Below are 24285 nucleotides of genomic sequence, written 5' to 3'. Positions count from 1 at the left end.
GGTGTGGGGTTTTGTTTCGTTTCTTGTATAACTGTAAATCGCCCTGCTATTCCCCGCCCCCCTTTTATGAATCGCTAGCGGTATGTATGCGTGTAAAATAGTGCACCGGGGGAAAGGCTAGACTGGACCCTTCCTCCCTGAGAGGCTAGTTTTCTAAGCGAGGGGAGTTCTCCTGATGTGAGCGCCTCCCGGGCCAGCCGGCCCTCCCCTCCACTCACCCTTTCCCGTCAATCAGCCCTTCGTCCTCCTCCTCCACATCTGAGGCGGGGCTGGTGCGTGGTGGGCACGACCGTGTGGAGACGTTCCGGGCCAGGATAGAACCTGGAAGGGGGGAAAGCGCAGAAGACACAGCCCATGAAGGATCCAGCCTTCACTGTGTTGCCCAGGGGTGGGGGGAAGCAACCCACTGAAGAGCACACCAGCTAAGCCGTTTGGAAAGAGATCATAGAATTGCAGAGTTGGACCCCCAGGTCACCCCCTGCAATGCAGGAATCACTGCTAAAGAATCCCTGCCAGGTGGCCATCCGAACTCTGCCTATGAACTTTGGACAAGCCCTGTGAAAAGGAGGCCGTGCCAAGCTGCTGTCGACCCAACCGCGTGGCTTGGGCTTTTCCCCTCACCTTGTGGCGGCAGGTCGAAGCGGATGTGCCCGTCAAAATGCATGGCACCGTGGAAGCGTCCGTCACACGCTTCACACAAGTGGAGGGGGCTGTTGTGGTTCAGCTGCTGGCACTCGGCGTGGTGGCATACCTGGCAGAAGGAGAGGGAGGGAGGGAGGGGAGAGAGAAACAGCAGGGTCAAGCCAGGGGCTAATTCCAGGACCAGAGAGGCATCTCCCGGGTGCAGGTTTTGGATTTCTAACATGCTGGCAGCAGGGCCAACAGCCAGCAAGTGATGTGAGCCAGAGTCCACAGCTGATTCCCTGCTCGCTCTTTAAGGGCACCTGATTGATGCTGCGAAAAGGCAAAACCTTTTGCAAAATGGTGATTTTTGCCTGTATAGATGCTGTATCAGCAGAAGCAAGCCAGCTTCGTTCCCATTCCTAGCCATTCCAGATTTCTCCAATTCATTTCCAACCAGGATCAGCCCAAATTAAGTTTCTTTTTGATTCACTTACTTCTCCCCAGCCCAAATTAATTTCAAGGTTTAAAGGCTTGAAGGAGGCGGGAGAGTGGCGTGCGCCACTTTCCAACTGCAGGTGGATTCTCCTTCTACATCGTTCGGATGTACAGGTTACGGGGAAACGGCTCCCTTTGCGTTTCCTCTTCCTTTCGCAAATTCGTTTGCAATTCAGCTTGTCAGCGCATCTCTCCATTCCGCCTTCTCTTCCATTCCACTGCGGGATGGATCTCCCTTTGGCTCCCTGCATATCTCCTCCGTGCAAACCCCCCAGGTTGTTTCTGCTCCCTTGTTAGCTCACTGTTCGGAAAAAGCTGGCCTTTCACACCCTGCCACCCACGTCCCAGCCCCTGTTCACATGAGGGGTACCTGGGTCTTTTGTGGCTGAATTAACGTGCCCCACCCCACCCCACCCCCGGGCTCACAGAGGAGGCTGCCGGTGGCCCTGGCCTACCAAAACCTCCTCATACAGGCGACGGAAGCAAGTGTCTGCAGCAGAACAATGCAAGAGCAGCCACAAGGTTTCCTCCGATTGTGAGGGACACCCTGGATGCCTGCGGCTGCTCAGCAGGGAGCTATTTTTAAGCACACATCCGAGTCAGGCTGAGGGCTGAGGGCTGCCTGATGCCCTGTGACCTCACATACAACAATGGCACAAGCACAGAAAAAGAGGAGCTACTGGATCAGGTCAATGTCCCATCTAGTGCGGCGTCCTGTTATCGCAGTGGCCAACCACCGGGATGCCATCAGGCAGGATCCAAGCAAAAGAGCCCTCTCCCTTCCTGGGGATGCAGAAGCATCACTGCCTCTGACGGGCTCCAGCCTCCGCTGTCTCATCTCAGAAGTTGTGACCACAGTGCAGCAGGCAGGTATTGAATCCAGCACCTTAGGGAGCTGGAGGTGACAGGTTGATCCAGGAGGGGGCAGTGCAGCCCAGTCTACTGGAACTGCCTCTGCAGAAACCTGAAACCAATATTTAAAAATGCTTAACATTTCTGTTCTCATCCCTGTTCTGAAGGTGAAATGTCGGCGTCCCGGTCGAAAACCAGAGCACTTTGGCCCTTCTTAGCAGTTCAAATATGGAACATCATAAGCTTTCAGCAAACTACTAAAACACCATTGCATGTCAAATATCAAATACGCCATTGCAGGTTCAGCTGTCAATTCAGTCAAATTCCTCAACACCAAGCCATGCCTACCTTTCCTACACTGGCAAATGCTGAAAGCAGCATTTGATTTATTGATGTACAGAGGATATTCAGCAAATATTTGAAGATTTGGCTAGAAATTGGCTAACTTTTTTTGGGGGGGGGGTCTGTGAGCCAAACACTGAAGGGTCTGTCAGGTTTCGATATTCAGATTTTTCACTGTCAACCCTGAATTTGAAATTCGCCATTTGTATCTTGGACCTGAAGCTTATTATGAAAACTGAGGTGGAAGGCAATGATATAACTTCTTCAGCTGCCCAATATTCACTGCTACTGAACTACTGTGCCCTGACAAAGTCAAGGTCAACCTCCTGTCGAAAACCATGAGGACTACACTCTTACTTTATTTTAAAGGCACTTGTTTGATTTTGCACCGAGGTAGCTATCGGATGCTGCCTGAAGCGTTGCATCTCTGTGCGACGAACAAGGACTCTGACCAGACAAAAGCCCACAGAATATTCGCCCTCAAAATCGGCAAAGGCGAGCTTGAAAGAGACCCTCTTTCAGGGCACAGTCATTTTAACTCCAGCATTTGGGAACCAGCTGGTTTCCTGTGGCTTGTCACCAAGAACAGTCAAGGGATGAGAAAGGCTCGCCCACACTTCATTTTGCTGCCAGTCTCTGATCATACCCCAACTTCCCAGATCTTTTATGGAAGGAAATACCTTGCAGGGCCTCTCTTCCATCAGCCCCAACACAGTTTGGGCCACATCAGAGTTCAAGTTCCAGCCGCCCTCATGGGAAAGGCCATAACTCAGCGGTAGGGTATCTGGTTTGCATGCAGAAGGTCCCAGGTTTGATCCCCGACACCATCTGAAAATCCTGGAGAGCCATTGCTGCCAGTCAGTGAAGACAATATTGAGCTAGATGGACTAATGGCCTGATTCTGTATATAAGGCACCTTCCTATGCTCCTACCTGATTTCATCCAAATGCTGTGCACGTCAGACTTTGTACTGGCAAGCTGCAATCACAGACATTTTGCAGTATGCTATTCATGTCAGCCTGGATAGCTCACATGGTTAGAGCATGGGGGTGGTAACACCAATGTTGCAGGTTCAATCCCTGTTTGGGACAGCTGCATATTCCTGCATTGCAAGGGGGTTGGACTAAATGAGCCTCAGGGTCCCTTCCAACTGTACAACTCTGTGTTTCTATTTCGTCTCTATCCTGCCTTTTCTCCAAGAGTGATTCTCCCCCCTGCGCCCACAGTTTATCTTCACAACAACCCTGTGAGGTAGGTTAGAGTGGGAGAATAATGACTGGCTCAAGGTCACCTAGTAAGCTTCATGGGTGGGTAGGGATTTGAACTGGGGTCTCGTGGATTTCCCCCTGACTGTAAATAGTGCCCACATTTCTCCTTGTGGTGGTTATTTTTTCTTTCTCTGGAGGATAGGACCCAAGGCAATGGATTTAAGTTACAAGAAAGGAAGAGCTTTCTGACAATAAGAGCTGTTCAACAGAGAGGTGATGGACTCTCCTTCCTGGGAAGTTTTTAAGTAGAGGTTGGATGGCCATCTGTCATGTATGATCCAGTTGAGATTCCTGCCTCGCGGAGGGTTGGACTAGATGACCCCCCCCCAGAGTCCCTTCCAACTCTACAACTCTATGATATCTGAAAAGAAAAGTGCTATTGCATTGGAAGCCATGCATATTTCCATCAGCATCCATCTTTTACCAACAACCTCAGGGTCCAGCCTTTGAGATACCTTTGAAAACAGGCGGGCAATACCTGGACAAAATATGAAAAGTCAGAGAGGGTCTGAGGAGAATTTCCCACCAGAAGGCAGTCCAGGAAGTGAAAGGGGGACAGCAAAAACCACCTTGAGGTCTTGGTCCTTCCCCCCAAAGCAAAAGGAAGTCCGGAAAGTAACTAGACATATGCAAATGATCTCTATTTGCATCTTTAAGATGCAACTTTATCGCCTCAATTATTATTCGGTGCCCTGTTGATACATTTTCCGCAAAAGGTTTCCCCAGCGCAGGAGTTACTGCCGCCATTTTAATGCTTCCCAGCATAACCCCAAAAAGGCAGCCGGGAGTGTACCTGGTGCAGCGCCACGCTTCCTACTGAGCCGATGCGATGCCTGTCTGTCTTACCAGGTGCAATAGCCAGGCCGCCTTCCCATCGCACTGTTCCTAGAGTGGCACCTCTCAGACACAAACCAAGGCAGCCAGGCAAGCTCCTGGCTGAAAAGCCAGCAGGCCACATGGCAACCCCCAAGTCCAAGCCTTGCTGAAAACGTCCGCAGTCTCCTGCAAGGCTTTTCCTTCTCTGCACTCGAAGCTGAGAGGCAGGGAAAGGGCCACAGAGCCAGCAGCTGAAGCAACAGCACTGAGTGAGGCAGGAAGCCCCGGAGATACGGGGAGTCGGAATCAGCAGGTGGCTCAGACGGGAGATGCAACACATTTGACCCAGCGTCCGTTGGAAACCAGACATCGGTGGCAAATGCACAGAAAGGGCTGGAGACAGTGGAGGAGGAGGAGGAGGAGGAGGAGGAGGAGGAGGAGGAGGAGGAAGAGGGAGGGATCAGCAGCTGCTGGCTTTTTCAACGGCCATCTTGAAAGCGAATGCCACTCTCCCTGCCAGACCTAGGAGCCTCAGGTGTGACAGGGGAGCCTCCCCGGAGGAAACACAACCGCAGGGAGGGCGGCTGGAGGCTGCCAGACGCTCCAGCCCCAGAAACTCACCCCTAAGGCCCCCCACTTCGCCCTCCAAGCCAGGTCTTGCAGACCGGGGCAGGACAGAGAGAGCCTGTCCCCAGCTGGCTGGCTGATTCATGGCTCCGGGAGGATTTGAAGGAGGCATCTCAGCCATGACAAAGCCTTGACTAAGCAGGTGGGGCATCTCTGGGGCTTGCAGTGAGTAAGAGCTCGAAAGCCACTCCTGCCAGGCTGGGCCCAGACAGGCCGCAATCCGCTGCCAGCGCAGGAGCCGTCTGGCTTGCTGGTACTTGCCTCTGCAGCGGCTGGGTCTGGCTTTCCCCTCCTCTCATCGCCTGCCTCTGCCAGGAAACTCTCCCAGCTGGAACCTAAGCCGGCAGCATTGAGGGGCGGGGAAGGTGGCACTCCCTCCCTCCCTCCCCAGGTGAGCAGGAGCAGCGGTAACCAGCAGGGCATTAAGTTTCCAAAAAAAGGCCCCCTCCCTCTCTCTCTTTTTTCCTTTTTTCTTTTGGTATAATTTTTATTAAATTTTCTGTTTTGCATTTTAAAATATTCATTTAAACAACCTTAAAACATCAGTGACTTCCCTTCTTCTCTTTCCACAATTCATTTTACAAAACATAAATCCCTGCATATTTTACATGAACTAAACCATTCAGTATTGCACTAATACATCCATCAAAGCTTATTTACACTGTTGAATTTATCTTAACGCTGCCAACGTTTTCAAGTGTACACAGTTCTCTCTCCCCCCCCCCCATATATTCAATAAACATTTTCCAATCTTCTTTAAACGCATGTTCTTCTTGTTCTCTTGTTCTGTTATTCTATATGTTAGGTCCGCAAGCTGCGCATATTTCATCAGTTTAAGTTGCCATTCTTCTTTGGTTGGGACCTTGCTCGATTTCCATCTGTGTCAGGCTACACAGCAAGCTGCCTTACGAGCATAAAAGAACATAAAAAGAGGACTTGCTGGATCAAGCCAAAGGCCTATTTAGTCCAGCATCCTGTTCTCACAGTGGCCAACCAGATGCCTGCAGGATTTGAGAACCAATCCAGTCCCTGCGGTTGTCATCAGCTGGTATTCAGAAACATTGCTGCCTCTGGCTGCGGAGGCCACTGTGGCCAATAGCCATCAATAGCCCTCTCCGCCTCTCTCCTCTTTTAAAGCCACCCAGACTGGTGGTTATCACTACCTCCTGGGCAAGTTTAATAGTTTACCCTTCCAACGTTTCCCCGATGAAAATAGAGGCACCCCCTCCATTTCTCCCATGAGAATAGGGACACCCGAAGGAAAAGCGGAATCGGAAACCGGGGCAGCTTCTGTTAATCCAGGACTGTCGCTGGAAAACAGGGACGCCTGGAAGGTCCAAATGCTTCTGAATACCAGTTGCTGGAAACCACAGGAGGGGAGAGCAGTCTTGTGTTCAAATCCTGCACTGGGGCTTCCCATCGGGGCATCTGGTTAGCCACGCTGAGAACGGGATGCTGGATTACATGGCCTCCTTTGGCCTGATCCAGCAGGCCTCTTTTAATGTCCTTACTTCCAACTGCTTTTCCTTGCTGCACACAAGTGAAGAGAGCGAAGGGAAGGCCATGGCCAGCCCTATCATTAGAAAGAGGGAAGCAGCCGCCTCATGAGTCAGTGGCCTTCCCCTATTCTCTCTGTACCCCCTAAGCTAGCTTGCTCCATGTCTCCATCTTCAGGCAGCAAAATGTCTTGGGCTGGCTTGGGCAAAGGGATTCGGCTGGAGTGTGGCAGAAGAGAGGGGAGCTGTTGCCCCAGATTTGGAAGGTACAGCATCTGCTTTACATGCAAAACATCCCAGTATCTCCAGGTGAGACTCAAAATGTCTCCAGTCAAAAATCCTGAGAGCCAAGAAATCTGATGTTCTGCCATCCAGATAGTTATGTTATATATATTTGAGAGCCAATGTGGTGTAGTGGTTAGAAAGTGCTGGACTAGGGGCCAGGGAGAGACCAGGGTTCAAATCCTCCACTCAGCCTCCTTGCATGACCTTGGGTCAGTCACTGCCTCTCAGCCTAGCCTACCTTGCAGGTTTGTTTGAGAAAAAGCTGGGACATTTTGTTGTTGTTGTTGTTCAGTCGTTCAGTCGTGTCCGACTCTTCGTGACCCCATGGACCAGAGCACGCCAGGCACGCCTATCCTTCACTGCCTCCCGCAGTTTGGCCAAACTCATGTTAGTAGCTTCGAGAACACTGTCCAACCATCTCATCCTCTGTCGTCCCCTTCTCTTTGTGCCCTCCATCTTTCCCAACATCAGGGTCTTTTCCAGGGAGTCTTCTCTTCTCATGAGGTGGCCAAAGTACTGGAGCCTCAACTTCAGGATCTGTCCTTCTAGTGAGCACTCAGGGCCGATTTCCTTGAGAATGGATAGGTTTGATCTTCTTGCAGTCCATGGGACTCTCAAGAGTCTCCTCCAGCACCATAATTCAAAAGCATCAATTCTTCGGCGATCAGCCTTCTTTATGGTCCAGCTCTCACTTCCGTACATTACTACTGGGAAAACCATAGCTTTAACTATACGGACCTTTGTCGGCAAGGTGATGTCTTTGCTTTTTAAGATGCTTTCTAGGTTTGTCATTGCTTTTCTCTCAAGAAGCAGGCGTCTTCTAATTTCGTGACTGCTGTCACCATCTGCAGTGATCATGGAACCCAAGAAAGTGAAATCTCTCACTGCCTCCATTTCTTCCCCTTCTATTTGCCAGGAGGTGATGGGACCAGTGGCCATGATCTTAGTTTTTTTGATGTTGAGCTTCAGACCATATTTTGCGCTCTCCTCTTTCACCCTCATTAAAAGGTTCTTTTAAATGATTATTTTTTTAAAAGTATCCTGGAGTGGGGGCCTCTGGGATCTTGCCAGCCCAGGCAAGCCTCTGGTTGAGTCGAGGCAGGCCTGGAACCAGCTCCTCAGCCAGTCACCCAGCAGCCAGCCGCACATCCCGGCTAACTCACAGGAAGCGCTCCGTCTGGTGATGAGTCAAGGGAAATCTCCGCAGCCGGGCGTGGGATTGTAAACAAGTGTGTCTCACACTGTTTTGACACGGAGCAAGTCGCACGCAGCACTCTGAGTGGCGTGTCCCTTCGCAGACAGTCATTCTTAACAACAGGTAGGGAGAAGGGGAGGCGGAGGTGGGCAAGTGAAGTTTGTCTTTATAAGCAGGGTTGGGGGGGAGGCTGCATCAGTTGAAATCTGCTGTGCTGCAAGGCAGGGAGGTTACCTGTGCTTGAGATTTTGGAGGGAGCTCTCAGCAGGCAAATGGCCCACTACGACGACACAGCCTTTGTAACCAGAAGATTATGCTGTCCTTAGCCAGGTGCCTCTGAGCATGTCCAGAGTTTTGTTTCATTCTGCCCCTGCCCGCTTTCAGCAGACAAGACTAGCTTGCTTATCTGGGTATTATTTATTGAATTTCTTTTTTTTTTTCTCTCTCCAAGAGCTCAAGGTGGTGCATGGTTCTCCCTCTGCTCATTTAATACTCAAAACAAATCTGTGAGGTAGGATACGCTGAGATACAGGTGACTGGCTCAAGGTCACACCCAGTGAGCTCCATGGCTGAGCGGGAATTTGAACACAGGTCTCCCAGGCCCTAGTCTAGCACTCTAACCACTGCACTGCACTGCTCTCTCACTCTCGCTCTCTGCCTTCTGCATTGGTGCCCTCCGCCATCAGTGAGGTTTGGGGCATGACACCTTCAATGGGGTATTCAGGAGGCTCTTCTTAGTCGGGATGAAAGATACTCGGAGTCCAGTGTGATTTTCATGCTCTTTATTCAGCTCATAGTAGTGAGGGATGTAGTTCCCCCAAAACGTTTGCTTTATATACACTATTTACACAATGGGCCCCACGTGATTGGCTAATTCCGGGATACTCCTGTATGCCAATCAGAGTGCGGATTCACTTTCACCTGGAGCTGGATTGGGTGGCTCCTGCAGACCAATCAGACTGCTGCAATCTCAATCCTATTGTTCTGGGACCAATCAGACTGCTGCAATCTCAATCCTATTGTTCTGAGACCAGTCAGACTGCTGCAATCTCAATCCTATTGTTCTAGGACCAATCAGACTGCTGCAGTTTGGATCCTATTCAACTCAGTACATAACACGGGACCAAACAGCGGGCGATGCCCAGGCATGCCAAACCTTGATGCAATCCTGGACTGGCAGTGGGGGGAGATGGCAGGGGGGAGGGGGTCACTTAACGGAGAGGCAGAAGAGGGGACGCACCAGAGCCATGCCGTGAAACAAGGCTGGCGTATGCCACCATCCAGGTGCGAAGTGAAGTTCCTGGTGGCAGCATGCCTGGATTGGCATCCCGGGGCACATGGGCACATACCATTGCATCAGCTGCCACTTCCCTATGTGTAGCAGATGACAGAACAGCTCAGCTGGGACTTTTCTCTTGACAAAAGAGGAGCCTGACTGCCGGATGAAGGCAAACACCGACTCCAGTGGCCAGTCAGATGCGTTCTGTGTAGCCTGCCGGAAAGACTTGAAGGAACGAGGCCTCTCCTACAGCTGCTCCCCAGAATCTGGTAGACTTTCTCTGCACATGGAAGTTCCATTTAGCTGTCTTGGCTGCGGATGGGCCTCTCTCCATGCACTGGCTTAGCTGCCTTTTAGGAGCCACCGAAACCAGAAGCCCTTGCCGCATCTTGTGGCGATGAGTTCCACAGGTGCGAAGGAGCACCTCCTTTCAAATATCTCCTGCCATTCAGTTGCAATGGATGGACCCAAGCTCTGGCATCCAAAGAGGGGTGGGGGGAAGCTTCTCCCCCCCCCCACCCCACTTCCAACACACCATGCAGAATTTTACAAACCTCGGTCGCATCCTTCCTCATACGCCTTTTTTCCTGTGCTGGCTAGTAAAATTGTGGCAACCAGGTAACCATCTTAGCCACAGGTGCAGCAAAAAACACTGGCTGTTTGTTTTTGCCTGACAATAGCCATCCGTGTGTTCCTTCCAGAAGTAATACATGCCACATCCACTGAGACCCAGCGTGGTGTAGTGATTAGTGTCATACTAGGCCCTGGGAGAGACCAGGGCTCAAATTCCCACTTGGCTATGAAGCTCACTGGGTGTGACCTTGGGCCAGTCACTGCCTAACTAACCTCATTAAATGAGGAGCAGGGAGAACCATGTATGCCATCTCAAGCTCCTCAGAGAAAAATGTGGTATATAAGCTCATCATTTCACTTAAACCAGGACAAAAAGGCGACAGTGATTCCACCACATAGGCGCCAATTCCCTGGGGCCCTTGGTGCCTGAGCACCCACAAAATTCCCCAGGCACCCACAAATTTCAGTGCTAGGGCCTTGCATGCTGCATGGCACCCATGGCTCCAGGCACCCACAGTCTCGGGGCCAAGTTGTCATTCCTGCTCTACCGTGTGACTAAATAATGGGGAAACTCTCCTCCTAAATGCAATTCCTGCATTGCAGGGGTTTGGATGAGATGACCCTCGAGGTTCCCTTCCAACTCTACAATTCAATGATTTTTTCCTCCCCCGGGTCAGTGCTGCCCATCACTGGGGGGTGGGGGGCTTGGCAAGGTCAATACGGAAAGACATCCCCGCCCCCCCGTGGCAAAACTGCACCAGCATCAGGCAAAAGCCAAGCTATTTGAGGAGGACTGAACCTGAGAACACACCTCCTACCCGAAGGCAACATCACCCCGAGAATAAGCAAAACAATGATGCAGAAGAGACCACCTCAGAGCTCGTGCAGAAAGCCACCCCCTCTCACACACACACCCCAAGTAACTGCGGCATTCCACCCTGGGAACGATAGGGGTGTGGGCCTTTCCAACAGGCTGACCCCTCTTGCCAACTGTTTCCACTTGGCCTGTGGCTGGAACAGGCGGCTGCAACACCGGAATGACGCTCGGCCATGTTTTTCTGCTGCCAACGCACGTGGCAGCCTAGCTGGGTGGGGCTCAGTCTGGAGGCTGCGGCTGGTGCAGAAGGCAGCTGCTTGTGAGGATTGCCAGAGTGCAATGCCTTGTCTGTGGATTTGCATGGGCTGCCAGCCTGGGTTGAAGGTTTGAGCACTAAGCACAGTAGGGCCCAAAGCAACTCAGGACCAGTTTACTTAGCAGAGGCTGCCTCACCCCCCCCCCTTGGCAAACTGCACCGAGAAAGGGTGCAATTTGCAAATAACACATTAAGGCAAATTATTATTTAATATTTATTTAAAAAGTGGAACACACTCCCTCGGGAGGTTGTGCACTCTCTTTCCTTGGAGGTTTTTAAGCAGAGGTTGGGTGGCCATCTGTCATGGATGCTTCAGTTGAGTTTCCTGTATCTCAGGGGGTTGGACTAGATGACCCTTGGGGGTCCCTTCCAACCCTACAATTCCATGACTCTGTGATTCTATTCCTTGCATTGGTATCCCACCTTTTTCTCCAAGGAGCTGAAGGTTGAGTCCATGGTTTTCTCCCCCTCTTCCTTTAATCCTCACAACAGCCCTGTCAGGTAGGTTAGGCCGAACAGCAGTGACTAGCCCCAAAACTAGTTCAAAACTCTAACCACTGCACCACACCGTCTTTCATTAAGGTCACTTCATGTCCTCTGCCACTGGACCACCTCTTGGTCAAAGCAGCAGCAGCAGCAGCGGAGGGTCTACTCTGGCCCAAGACAAGCCGGCATCCGATCCTGCAGCACACCAAGCAGACAAGGAAGCACCTCTCCCCAAAGGAAACACACTCTGCACCTGCCCAGGAACACCGTTTTTGAACACATGTCTTTTTCCCATTGGGGAGATGAATTCAGCAGGCATCCAGAATCAAGCACTCCTCTGCACCATCTCCTTCTTCATGCAGCGGCAAACAGTTCTGACAAACCTCCCTTCCTCACAAACCCGCTTTGGCACCCCAGATGGACGTGAGCCAAGCAGCGAGGCCTGGTACCCAAGCAGAAAACCCAAATGTCTCTGACACCCACCAAGCCCTCCTGCACAAGAGCAGGTTGTGCTTTCTGGGCCCTTTAGCTGCAATTCCTGCATTGCAGGGAGGCGAACGAGACGATCCTTTGGGTACCTTCCAGCTCCACAATCCTGCGGTTCTAGAAAGGCATCCAAAAAGCAGCTTCCATACCTCGCCTGCGGCAGGACTGCCTGTCGCTGGAAGGGGCTTCTCTCCCTCCTCCTCGCCGCTCTCCAGGAGCCAAGCTTTCCAGAGTCAGCAGTGGGATCCTCTGTGCAAGATGCCACCACTCTGCGACTGCCACCGCTGCCGCCACAACAAAGACCAACCCCTTCAGGAACGAGTGCTCTTTCGATGTGTTTGTGTGTCTAAAGTTCAGGAGGAGTGGCTCAGGGGGACAGCACGCAGCCAGGAAGGTTGTGCACCTGGACAGGACAAGTTCCAGCGTGCCTCTCATCCACGGGACGACCTCCAGGAGGGCAGCCTCAGGGCTCTGTTGACCTCTGCGGCACTCGCAGTCTGTAGTGGCGAGGCTTAGGGCAGAGGAGGTGCTTGCCTGCCTGCCTGCCTGCCTGCCATCACCAACCAAGGCACAAGCCACTTCAACAGAAGCACAGGAAACCTGGAAAGCTGCCTTCCGCCGAGTCAGAAAATTGGCTCATCTAGATCAGCAATGCCCACACTGACTAGCAGAACACTCTCTGGGGTTTCAGGCAGGGAACTCTGCCAGCCCTACCCGGAGATGCCACTGGGGACTGAACCTGGGACCTTCTGCATGCACAGCAGCTATGGTCCTTCCTCCGAAAAAGCAAGGCTGTAGTCCTCATGGTTGTAATAGAAAAAGGAAGCGATTCCCAAGACTTGCCTGCACCACTTGCCACCTCCCTATGTCTCCGCACTGAGCAACAGAAGTGTGATCTAGTAGTTACGTTGTTGGAATTGGGCTGAGGCTCAAACATCCATGCAGTCATGAAGTTCGCTGGGCGGCCTTGAGACTGCCCTACCTCACAGGGTTGTTGTGAAGAAAAAATAGGAAGTCCACACGCCACTTTGAGTTCCTGGGAGGGAGGGAGGGATATAAACATAACACAAAAGGAAATTAACCCCCAAATAAAAAAAATCCTTACCATCCCGTTAAATCAAGTCACCGTCGCAGCCCTAGATTTTCACGGGTTTGGAATAATGTTGGAATTCACACATTTAAAAAAACACACACACACAGCCACTCAGGTAGTAAGCAATCCATGTTTTGGCAGAGAGAAAGAGAAGCGGAAAGAGAGAAAGGGCGTCTCCGAGAGGCCAGAGGGCCAAGTGGCTGCAGCTGTCGGCTGGAAGCCAGCCAGCCCTGACAAAAGGGAGAGAGGATGTGGGGGGCTCAGGCTGCCTTTTTGCTCACACCGCAAATAGAACAAAAAAAGAGAAAAGAGAAAAAGCCAGGCCTTCCCAGGCTGCTACTTCAATCACTTCCACTAGGCTGGGACGAGGTGGGGGCAGTGGAGAAGCCAGGCTTCAAGGCAGCCAAAAAGAGCCCCAGACAGCAGCGCTGGCTGGCTCAGCCCCAAAGCAAGTGGCTCAGCGCAGACGGCTGTTGCGTCATGGCCGTTCCATGTGACTGAGACAGGCAGGGAGCCAAAGGGACATCGCAGGCCACTGCCATGGTCCCAGACCAAACTGGAAAGATGGCCAAGTGCAGCTGGCCTCCTGCGCACTCATGAATGCCAGGGGATGGAGTTGGTGAGAGAGGAGCACACTGAGAGTCCTCTCCTGTGCAGCGGGACAGGCTCTACCTTGCAAAGGGATATGTCAAAGCCCACCCTGAGCTCCAGGGAACCCAATGCTTTCTGCTTATATCAGAACATATGAAGAGCTCTGCTGGATGAAGCCAAATGAGTGGAGAGGGATGACCAGGCGGCATCTCCTTCTTCTGCCACACTCCTGCCAAATCTCTTTGACCAAACCATCCCAAGACATTTCACTACCTGAAGATGGGCCCCCCTCTCTCCCTCATTCCATGTGCAAAATCCGTCCAAAGAGGCAGTTGCATCTTACTTCCGCACTGGCTAAAGCGACTGCATCCTCCAATATACCCGAGGGCAGCAGGCTGGCATAAAGAGGCACAGAGCAAGCTAGCTTAGGGGCTAGGGAATGGTGCGGGGGGGGGGGGCTGTTTCCCTTCACTCTCTCCACTTGTGTGCAACAAGGAAAAGCAGGTGAAAATAAGGACATAACAAGAGGCCTGGTCCCCTATGGCCCATTGAGTCCAGCATCCTGTTCTCCCAGTGGCCAACCATATGCCCCGATGGGAAGCCCAGAATCAGGATTCGAACACAAGACCACTCCTGGGGTTTCCAGCAAGTGGCCTTCAGAAGCATTACTGCTTTCTTTCATCCTTGGATGAAGAGCATAGCCAATAGCTCTCCTCCCTGAATTTTTTTGTTATCCTCTTTTAAAGCCACCTTGTTTTGCGGCCATCACTGCCTCCCATGGGAGTGAGTTCCATATTGGCCAGGGTATCCTGGTGCCTACCTTGGAAGAGGCCCAGTTCTCTATTTGGAAACAATGGGTGGCATTCAACTTACTTTCAGACCCATTGAAACGAACGGGTTGTTGCTATTCGCTTCAATAGGTCCACTCTGAGCAGAAGCTCATTGAATAGAACTCATCCTCTTGTTTCGGAGCTGCCCAGGTTAAAGTGTGCTAAGAAGGGGGGGGGGGAAACAGGCCAGGAATGGGTGACTGTGAAGTTGAGCATCACCTAGGCTGCAAGCTGAGCAGGCAGCTATAGGAATTGTTCCCAGATTGACACCTGGAACATATAGATTAGCAGATGCAAATCTGAGTCTCCTTTTGCCCATCTACCCCCCACCCCCAGTTTCTGCTCCTTGGTGCCATTTTATGGTGCAGACCCACAGGCTTCATCTGGGAAAACAGACTAAGGCTGTCTTCCCCAACCTGGCGCCCTCCAAAGTTGGAGGTAGTCATGCTTCTGAATACCATTTGCTGGAAACAGTAGGAAGGGAAAGGGCTCTTATGCTCAGGCCCTGTTTGTGGGTTTCCCATAATGGTCAGAGCAGAGCTGTCAACCTTCCTTTTTTTGCATTGGGAAACGGGCATAGCTGTCAACTTTCCCTTTTTTGCAATGGGAAACGGCGCTGGAATAAGGGAATTTCCCGCAAAAAAAGGGGGAAAGTTGACAGCTATGGGTCAGAGTAAGAACAGGAGGCTGGCCTGATACAGCAGGCTCTCTTGCATTTTGGACTACACAGCTCTGCTGGCTGGGGCTGATAGGAGTTGTGGTTCAAAACATCTGGAGGGGGGCAAGTTGGAGAAGGATGGTCTAAAGTGCCTGGAAGCGGTTCTCTAGCTTTGGATTCTCAGTGAGACGTTTATTCCAAGCTTTGCTTCCCAAGAGCCTTGAATCTGAGATTCTGGTACCCTATTTCAGGAAACGTCCAATTCACCTGTGGAGGATGATTTGAGACATGACACAGAACTGAGTTTCCAGAGGACACCTGCGCTTGCTGAGGTCAATTGCCCTCTGCCCAGATCTGAATAGAGCAACTTTGTTCATCAGGACCAGTCTGAGAAGAGGGGAGCTGGTGCTTCTGTTAAAAAAACCCAATCATAACAACATAAAAAGAGACTGCTGGATCAGGCCAGTAGCCTGTCTAGTCGAGCATCCTGTTCTCACAGTGGCCAAGCAGTTGCCTGCGCAAAGCCTGCATGCAGGGCATGAGTGCCACAGCACACTACCCATCTGCAAAAGTTTTTTTGGGGGGGGGGGTTATAATCTTTCACACACACAAACAAGGCAGACACTCGCCCAGTCCACAGCTGCTCACACTCACATGCCCATGCCTGGAGCGGGTGTGTCCCCATGTGCCTCAGCCTCTGACAGTCAGTGCATGGCATGTGTTTTGAGGAGGAAGTAGTTTTTGAAAGTCCAAAACATTTGAGAAACAACTGCCGAATGAAGCAAGTGCACCAGTTCATACACACACCGTGGGAGAAGCAACAGGAAAGGCTGGCCACAACAGCTCATGACCTGGTAGCTTCAAGGCTGGATTGCTGCAATGCACTCTATGTGGAGCTTCCCTTGCACATGGTCCAGAAGCTGCAGCTAGTGCATAATGCTGGCAGGAGGGGAACCTTGGCAGTGCGTAACAGCCATGCTCAGAGATCTGCACTGGTTGCCAATTTGCTGCTAGTCCGAGTTCAAGGTGTTACTATTAGGATATAAAGTCCTTAACAGCTTGGGACCAGTTTACCTACGAGATCGCCTTGCTCCACATGTGCCCACTCAACCACTTTGACTGGTGGAATTGGCACTATTACACTATTTGTAAGAGATCCATCTTTTAGTGTGCAACTCTGGAACTCCCTGCCTATTGACATCAGGCAGCCCCCATTCACTGTACCCTTTTCAGCACCTGCTAAAAACATATTTGTTTAGATGAAATGTCTAGAAAGCTGGTATGTGTTTAAATATGTTTTTAGTCTACTGTTATTTTAACTTTTAAAAAGTTTTTAATTGTTGTTGCTGATTTTTCTTGTTGATCATTTTATTGTCCTATCTTTTTTTGTAAACCGCTTTGAGGTTTGTTTGTTTTTCCTCCCCCCCACCCAATCAAGCGGTGTATAAATTTTATGGAATAAAAATATAAATGAAATAAGGGATCTTACTTACTGCCCCCAAGGTTTTGTTCCGGGCCCCACAAGATGTGTGGGGTAGGCCAGTGTGGGGTAGCGCAGAGTGTCAGACTCGGAACTGGGAGAGACCGAGGATCAAATCACCTCCACTGGGTGACCCTGGGGCCACTCACTGCCTCTCAGACTAACCTACTAAACAGGGCTGTTATGGGGATCAAATGAGGATGCGGAGAACTATGTGCAGTACCTTGAGCTCCTTAATTTCTCAGGCACACTTTTGTCCTTGGCTGGCTATCTGGTCCAGCACACAGAAGGACATAGCGGTTTTTTCATTTCTCTTCCTGCAGCCAAATGGGCCCATGAATCAGGTTTGAGGCAATGCACAACCACCCGCCCCCCCCAACTGAAAATACATGGTTTTGTTTTCTTCGCCTTGCAACTGAAACTTGAGCAAAAGTAGGCTTTGAACCCTGCCCCCACCAAGTGAAATTTACTGACCCTACACATCAGCTGAGAGTTTCAGAGGGGCACCTCCTGGCACTTATGTTTTCAAATTGTTCAAAGTACAGCATTTGTAAATAAATAAATAAATGAATGAATGAAAGTACACCAAATATTAAAACTGCCCCAGGCAAACGTCCATGACTCCTGCCCGAGAAATTCCAGAGAGGAAGCTGGAGGTAGCCCATTCCAGAAGAGAAAAGGAGGCAGGGCTTTTGGTGAGGATTATTGGGTCTTATAGGGTGACACCCCACCCCACCCCCAAGTCAGGCTGCAAATAATTGCCACAGTCCATGGAAATTCTGGACATATGCTGCTGTTTTTTGAATTTGCCGGACACAGTAGAACATATTATTTTCTACTGTCCATTGTACAACCAGCTACGCAAAAGCGTGTTATCCCCTTTTTTGGGTAGTCTAACATCACATGAAAATATCAGATTCTACCTGTCTGGTATTAACCCGGAAGTAACTGCAAGGGTGGCTGACTTTTTATATCTCTCAGAGTGGTGAATGGCACTATTTAGCAGGAAGGAACTCCAATTAAAATCCTTATTACATATTTTTACACAGCTGCTGATTTGTATATATTTTTAAAATTTTATATATGGATGTTTTATGATGGCCTATATTTGTATCGCCTACAAATTGGCGATTATAATTCTGGAGACAACCCACACGATAAACCCCAATATTGCCTTGGGGAAATGGCACAATCCCAACAACCGAAGGCGACCAAAGTGGGGACCCGATCCAATGCTTTGGCTTCCATCAAGACTGTAGTGTAGCTGTACTCCTGGAAACCAAAGAAAATGCTCACTGGTTGGCCTGAAATTTACGCTTGGTAGAATGGGAGATGGAGGGCATCTGCTGCTCCTCTGTACAGGACCCACTACCGTCCTGCCAGTCACCCCAAGAGTCCAACCTGGTCTCCCTCCTCCACAAACACGGGCAGCACACCTGCCCAGCTGTTACCTTGACACCCAGCAGGGGCAGATCCCACCAGACGGGCTCATGGCGTCCATTTCTCTGCTCTCCAGCCACGACTCAAGCGTCTTCCTTTTGGGTCTGGAAAATCTCCCAGCTTTCGAAAATCCAAAACTCACCCCCTCTCCAACCCACCACAGCAACAATATTAGCCAAGAAGCCGAGAGATAGGGGTGGTTTCGCACTGCAGTCTAAACCGAACTGGCTTTCCTTCGCCTCTCAACACTCCGCGATTATCTCTGGTCCCGAAAACAATAATTAGCGTCTGGATCTACTCAACGCGCCCTGCTAACGCGCAGCCTTGGTAAGTTAAAACGCCTTCACGTTTCTAGTCCTGGTGGAAAAGGAGCCGCGCGTCTGCCCAAGAGGCGCCGGGCCCCCGTCTGCAGCCAGCCAACCAATACATAAAAAACACACACACCACCATCGTGTTCCCAGTTTTGCGACCCCTCCCCGAGGTTCTCCCCCTTCTGTCCTGTCCCTTCCTTCTGGATTCCGGTCCAGCCACTCACCAATTTGATGGCGCCCCTGGCGGGCAGCTCCTCGGGGGTCCCTCTACCGTCACCGGCGGCTTTCAAGTCCCCCAGCCGCTGCCTCATCGTGAGAGCCTCCAAAATGGGGCTGAGGGAGGTGGGGGCTGTCTGCAGCCTCATATACAAGAGGGGGCTCCGTCCAAAGCCCCAGCTGCCGCCGCTGCCTTCATGGCGCACAAAGCTGCTGCTGCTGCGCCTCTCGTCTCTCTTTCTCCCTCCTGCGGAAGAGCCAGACAGGCAGACCTGCCTGGAGGCTCCACCGAGACAAAGCCACGTTCAAGCCCGACAGGAGGAGGAGGAGGAGGAGGAAGACTGGCGGGACCTACCATTCCCCTGCCGAGGAGAGTGTCTCCGGCTGGAGCGTACCATTCCTGTCCAGTCGCAGGCGCCAAGGCAGAAGCAGGCACCGGAGCGCACAGCGGAGAAAAAGAGGTTGTGCGCTCTTCTTCCTCCTCTTGTTTCAAGAAGCAGGAGCCCGAAAAGTCCATCGGTCGTGGTGGGGTCTCTGGACGAAACTCTTCGCCTGTTGATCCCCTCCAAACATAGGGTGGGGGTGCCTTATTTATTTATCTCATAAAATTTATATGCGGCTTGGTTGTGAAAGGAAAGCCGCCCCCTCCAAGCGGTTAACAAAACGAAAAATATTATTAGCTAAAAAAAACCGTGAAAAGATTGAGACCTGAGGGTATAGGGCGGTATATGAATTCAATAAATAAAAAAGGTTGAAGACAACAACAGAAAACAAAGCAGCATTCTAAATATCTGGGTAGGCTCCTCCAAACAAAAATGTTTTTTCGAAAGCACATGCTTGGTGTCAATAGGCAGGTTGTTCCTAAGTGCAGCTGCTGCCACACTAAAAGATTGGCTTCTTGCAAACCTGGAACGGATATTATGTGGCGCTTATAACAGGGGTCCCCAAACTAAGGCCCGGGGGCCGGATGCGGCCCAATCGCCTTATAAATGCAGCCCGCGGACGGTCCGGGAATCAGCATGTTTTTACATGAGTAGAATGTGTCCTTTATTTAAAATGCATCTCTGGGTTATTTGTGGGGCATAGGAATTCGTTCATCCCCCCCCCCCAAATATATACAGAGAGAGAGAGAGAGAGAGAGAGTCTGGCCCCCCACAAGGTCTGAGGGACAGTGGACCGGCCCCCTGCTGAAAAAGTTTGCTGACCCCTGGCTTATAACAATGGGCTCATCCACACTTCAGCTTGTCCCAAACCTTGAAAACATGGGTCAGAGCGGTTTTCTGATTGACTCATTCTTTCTAGACATGGGTCCAAGTTGTTTTCCCCTTGCCCAGCTCCTTTCTACCATTGTTAAGATAGCTGAGATCCTGAGATTCCTGGATTGCAGGGGGTTGGACTCAATGACCCTTGGGGGTCCCTTCCAACTCTACAATTCTGATTCTATAATTCTAAGATTGTGCAAATGTTTGGTGCACATCTGCAAGAAGATGAACAGAAAGGAAAGATTCAGACCCCTTCTATGAAGTATGATTTGTGCCCATTAGGATTATTTCAACTGCAAGATATTGGGGGCAGGGATCTGGCTCCCTTTTCTGCTCACATGGTTCTGCAAAGTGTCCAAATGCATAATTGGTACTTAATATAATTATTTCACCTTTTCTCCAGACTGGGCCTCAAAGCAACTTACACAAATTAAAATAGCACCGCTACAATACATAAAAGCTAAACACATAGAAAAGATAATCAATACAAAGTTGTTCAACTCTAATAGAATTGAAACAATATAAATAAGAATTCTATTAAAATACAAATTTAAAAAACAACAAGTCAGTTCCCATAAGAAGAATATATGCACCTGCTGGTAGAAGGACAACAAGGAGGGAGCCAGTCTGGCTTCTCCAGGAAAGGAGTTGCAGAGTCTGGGAGCAGCCACCGAGAAGGCTCTCTCCCATGTCCCTACCAAGTGTGGCTGTGAGGATGGCAAGAATGAGATAAGACCGTCCCTCGATGATCTCAGATCCCAAGCAGCTTTGCATGGGTGACTATGGTCTTTTATATATACATAGAATATAGAATCGAGTTGGAAGGTACCATGAGGCTCATCCAGTCCACTCACCTGCAATGCATGAATAAGCAGCTGTCCCTTGCAGGGACTGAACTTGCAACCTCGGTAATATCAGTGCCACACTCTAACCAACTGAGCTATCCAGCTGATAAATAGATAGCCGCTGGGCCCAAGCTATATAGGGCTTTATAGGTCAGCACCAGTGCTTTGAATTGTGCCTGGAAGCAGCACCAGCAAGCAGCAACACATTTTCCTTGGTGGGGTGATGCATCTAAATCACAACCAAATTATAATTTGGATGAAGCTTTCAGCTGCAAGAGCTGTTTTGAAAAGGCTTCGCTACGCCTCCTCCACACACACACACACACCTGCCCCCCCCACTCCCTCCCCATCCATCAAAGCCCCATGTCTGACTGCCTGGCTCGCAGTTTCCTCGAACACAGGCTGCTTTTCATCCTGCGTGTATTTCCTCTTTCTGCAGTTCTGCGCCCCCTCACATACTTGCAAGCAGGGCAGACGTGTGGCAGCCTGCACAGACAGCATCATTCATGTCAAGGGAGATGAAAGCATGGAGTTGATGCCAAAGGACAGCTTGGCTGGTACAGAAGCGTAAGAGTGCCTGGGAACTCAGGACGAGGGTCCAACAGGCAAAGCGTCCGGAGCCCCTTGAAAGAAGAGTTAGGGTGACACCAGAGAACCAGGAGCAAAACAGTGAAGCCATTCCCCAAAATGTGCTGCCCAAAGAGGAAAGTAATTTGATAAGGTAAGCCTATCTGCAAAGGAGGCTGCCCACTACATCTCTGCATGAGTCCCTGCTTCCTTCTGGTCAGTTTCCGGGGTGGGATGGGTAATTCTGCCACATCTTGACATCAGGTGTGGCTGGTGCATCCAGTCACTCACAGTGCAAAGATACAGGGGAAATTGCTCAGGCTTTAACCGAGGTTCCTTGTTGCATCACTGCATGATGACCCTGCTCTGGGTCTGCATCCTGCTAATTATGAGTTACATTGAGATCAGTGGCTCATGCAAAAAAGAAACCTGAGGGCTAAGCTCTTCAAAGGGAGGATCTTCACACTTCTTCTCTTATATGCTTTCTGCGAGTGAGGAGACTTCATTTTAAATTCAGAAACAAAAATATACCTCAGCTGCCAGAAGTTCAGGAAGCCATACACTGAAAGGACAAAGTGCATTACAATATCATTCATACCTAAAAATAACAAGCAAGATGAACCAAAGCCCACCCTTCCTTCCTCCGTGTCCCAGAATAAAGGAGGTTTTGAGATTTGGAATGTGTTACGGATATAGCTTGCTCCCACAGTCACCCTTTTCTCTCCTTTGTTCACTCAGTTTTCATGGAGAATCCAGATGGCACCATTTTCATGTCACTGCAGCCCAGTGGTTTTTTTTTCCAGACCTAGCTTGTGCATCCCCCATTTTCCCACTCCAATAAAAGACCATGTACAACACCTGCTTATCCATTGCTGTTGATGTATTCGGGACTCGTGTGCCTTTTGTTAAAAGCTTTCTGCTTGCAAGTATTGCCTGGTGATCAATAGGGGATTGGAAAGGATTCCAAAAGGATCTCTTCAAACTGGGGTGAACTGCCACCAAGATGGCAAAAACCATGTAAGCAAGTGTAAAATGAAGCACACACACAAAAAACCCCACAAATGAACTCAATTCTTAATTCAAACCAATTGCCTTCCTCAGAAATACCTTAACAGCCTTGGGACTGTTTAAAGGACACGAGATTATCATGGGGGGGGTATTTTTTTTTTTTGCATCTGACCCATATTTGGGTGGGGGAAATAGTTTGTATGTTTTTAAGCAAGGGAAATGGATTTACATGAGGTTAAATTGAGAAGTTTACTCTCTAAACATATTTTGGTTGATGTAGATAGCAGAAGGGGGGAAGTTGACAAAAATAAGAGAAAAGACAAAAATGTGTTTTGACCATGTGTGTTAAAAACATTGAAACTTAATAAAATATAATTGGAAAAATAATTTAGTTGATGCATTGAGCTTCGATAATCCATTAATAAAGAATTATACATGCTTTACAACAGGCATAGGCAAACTCGGCCCTCCAGGTGTTTTGGGACTACAACTCCCATGATCCCTTGCTAACAGGACCCAGTGGTCAGGGATGATGGGAATTGTAGTCCAAAAACATCTGGAGGGCCGAGTTCGCCTATGCCTGCTTTACAATGAAGAATAAAGTTTATACTAGAGTAGGTCATGTTATCAGACACGTTGGTAAGTCTCTTAAATACTACCACTACAGACTTGCACTCGGTTTATGCACCAGGACAAGTGATTCTGAATTAGCTTCATCCAGGTAACACACCTTCACATGGTGTCTAATTGTTGTTAGATAATTTCTTCGCAAAAGAAAAAATTAAAATAAAACAAGATATTAAAACTTATCTCTCTCTCTTTTTTGAGGTTCACGATTTGGATTTCTAGGACTAATTGTGACTAGTAGCCAATGACACATTCCCCCCCCCCCACTCTCGGAGACAGTATGCCTCTCAGTACCAGCTGTCAGGAATCGTAAGTGGGAAGAGTTGCTACTGGACTCAGGCCTTGCTTGTGAGCTTCCCATGGGGGCATCTGGTTGACTACTGTGAGAACAGGATGCTGAGCTAGATGCACTACACACACACACACACACACACACACACCCATTAGCCTGACCTAGCAGGGCTCTTATGTTGTTAAACATCATGCCAGATTCTCCCACAATTCCATGGGCCTTGTGATGCCTGAGCTGGCCAGCTCTAAGCAAACCCTGCCACCTGCTGGCAGACTGTGGAACAGTTGTTATCAAAACCATCTCTACCATATACACAACATAGGGCCTGATGAGGAAGGTCAACTTTTTCAGACCTGCTGGGAGGACAAAGGAAAAAAGAGAGCCATAGGAGTGACTCTTAATCTGGACAGCTGAGAAACAACTGCGCTAGATGTTAACAGATCGCCAAAAGTATCTATCTATCTATCTATCTAATATTTTATTAATTATCCAAAATAACAAAAATAAAACAGTATCAATGTTTTGATATCACTATTGTTGTTGTATTGTTTAACAGACCATCAAAAGTAAATGGGAACCTAAAATGTCCACGTTATTTCACAGCAGACGCGGATTTTCCCACTGCTTGGTAATTATCCTCTTCCAAGTAGCCTACAGAATTCAGAAGCAATAAAAAACCACCACATAATAATTCATGATGAGACAGCAACATAATACAGAGTAGCTCCACAGAAAAGTATTCTCGAAAACCATGCCAAACTATTTGTTTTTTTTAAAAAAAAAACCTCCTCTGCAAATAGAAGCATTTTCAAAGCATACTTAAAGGCATGGATAGCTCTATCAGCAGAGCACGAGACTCTTAATCTCAGGGTTGTGGGTTCGAGTCCCATGTTGGGCAAAAGATTCCTGCTTTGAAGGGGCTGGACTAGATGACCCTCTACAATTCTATAGGGTGGAGGGGGTGTTGCTGGATTTTCCCTAGGGAGAGAGAATTCCAAAGTCAGGTCCTCATCTGAATCTGCTCCTCATGCATCTATCTTGGCACAGAGTGCATGCATCTATCTTGGCACAGCCCCTTCAAAGCAGGAATCTTTTGCCCAACATGGGA

At 49.7% G+C, this 24285-nt stretch overlaps 1 protein-coding gene across 3 annotated transcripts in view; it reads right to left on the bottom strand.

Annotated features, from left to right (window-relative positions):
• Positions 1-24285, bottom strand: part of PLEKHG5 (pleckstrin homology and RhoGEF domain containing G5) — a 102143-nt gene that overhangs the window by 38565 nt on the left and 39293 nt on the right. The window contains exons 1-3 of one of the 3 annotated variants that reach the window (XM_033156548.1): positions 18585-18914; positions 622-751; positions 219-321 (exon numbers count right to left, since the gene is read on the bottom strand). In XM_033156548.1, the coding sequence (XP_033012439.1) occupies positions 219-321; positions 622-751; positions 18585-18725 (374 nt within the window). In that variant the 5' untranslated portion in view covers positions 18726-18914. Of the gene's footprint in view, positions 1-218; positions 322-621; positions 752-12106; positions 12191-18584; positions 18915-24285 lie in introns of those variants that run through there. The other 2 variants (XM_033156549.1, XM_033156547.1) reach the window with 2 other exon arrangements.

Source organism: Lacerta agilis, chromosome 8 (genome assembly GCF_009819535.1).
Source record: "Lacerta agilis isolate rLacAgi1 chromosome 8, rLacAgi1.pri, whole genome shotgun sequence".
NCBI lineage: Eukaryota > Metazoa > Chordata > Lepidosauria > Squamata > Lacertidae > Lacerta > Lacerta agilis.
The sequence above is the reverse complement of the archived record's forward strand: the minus strand, read 5'-3'. Positions and strand labels throughout refer to the sequence as shown.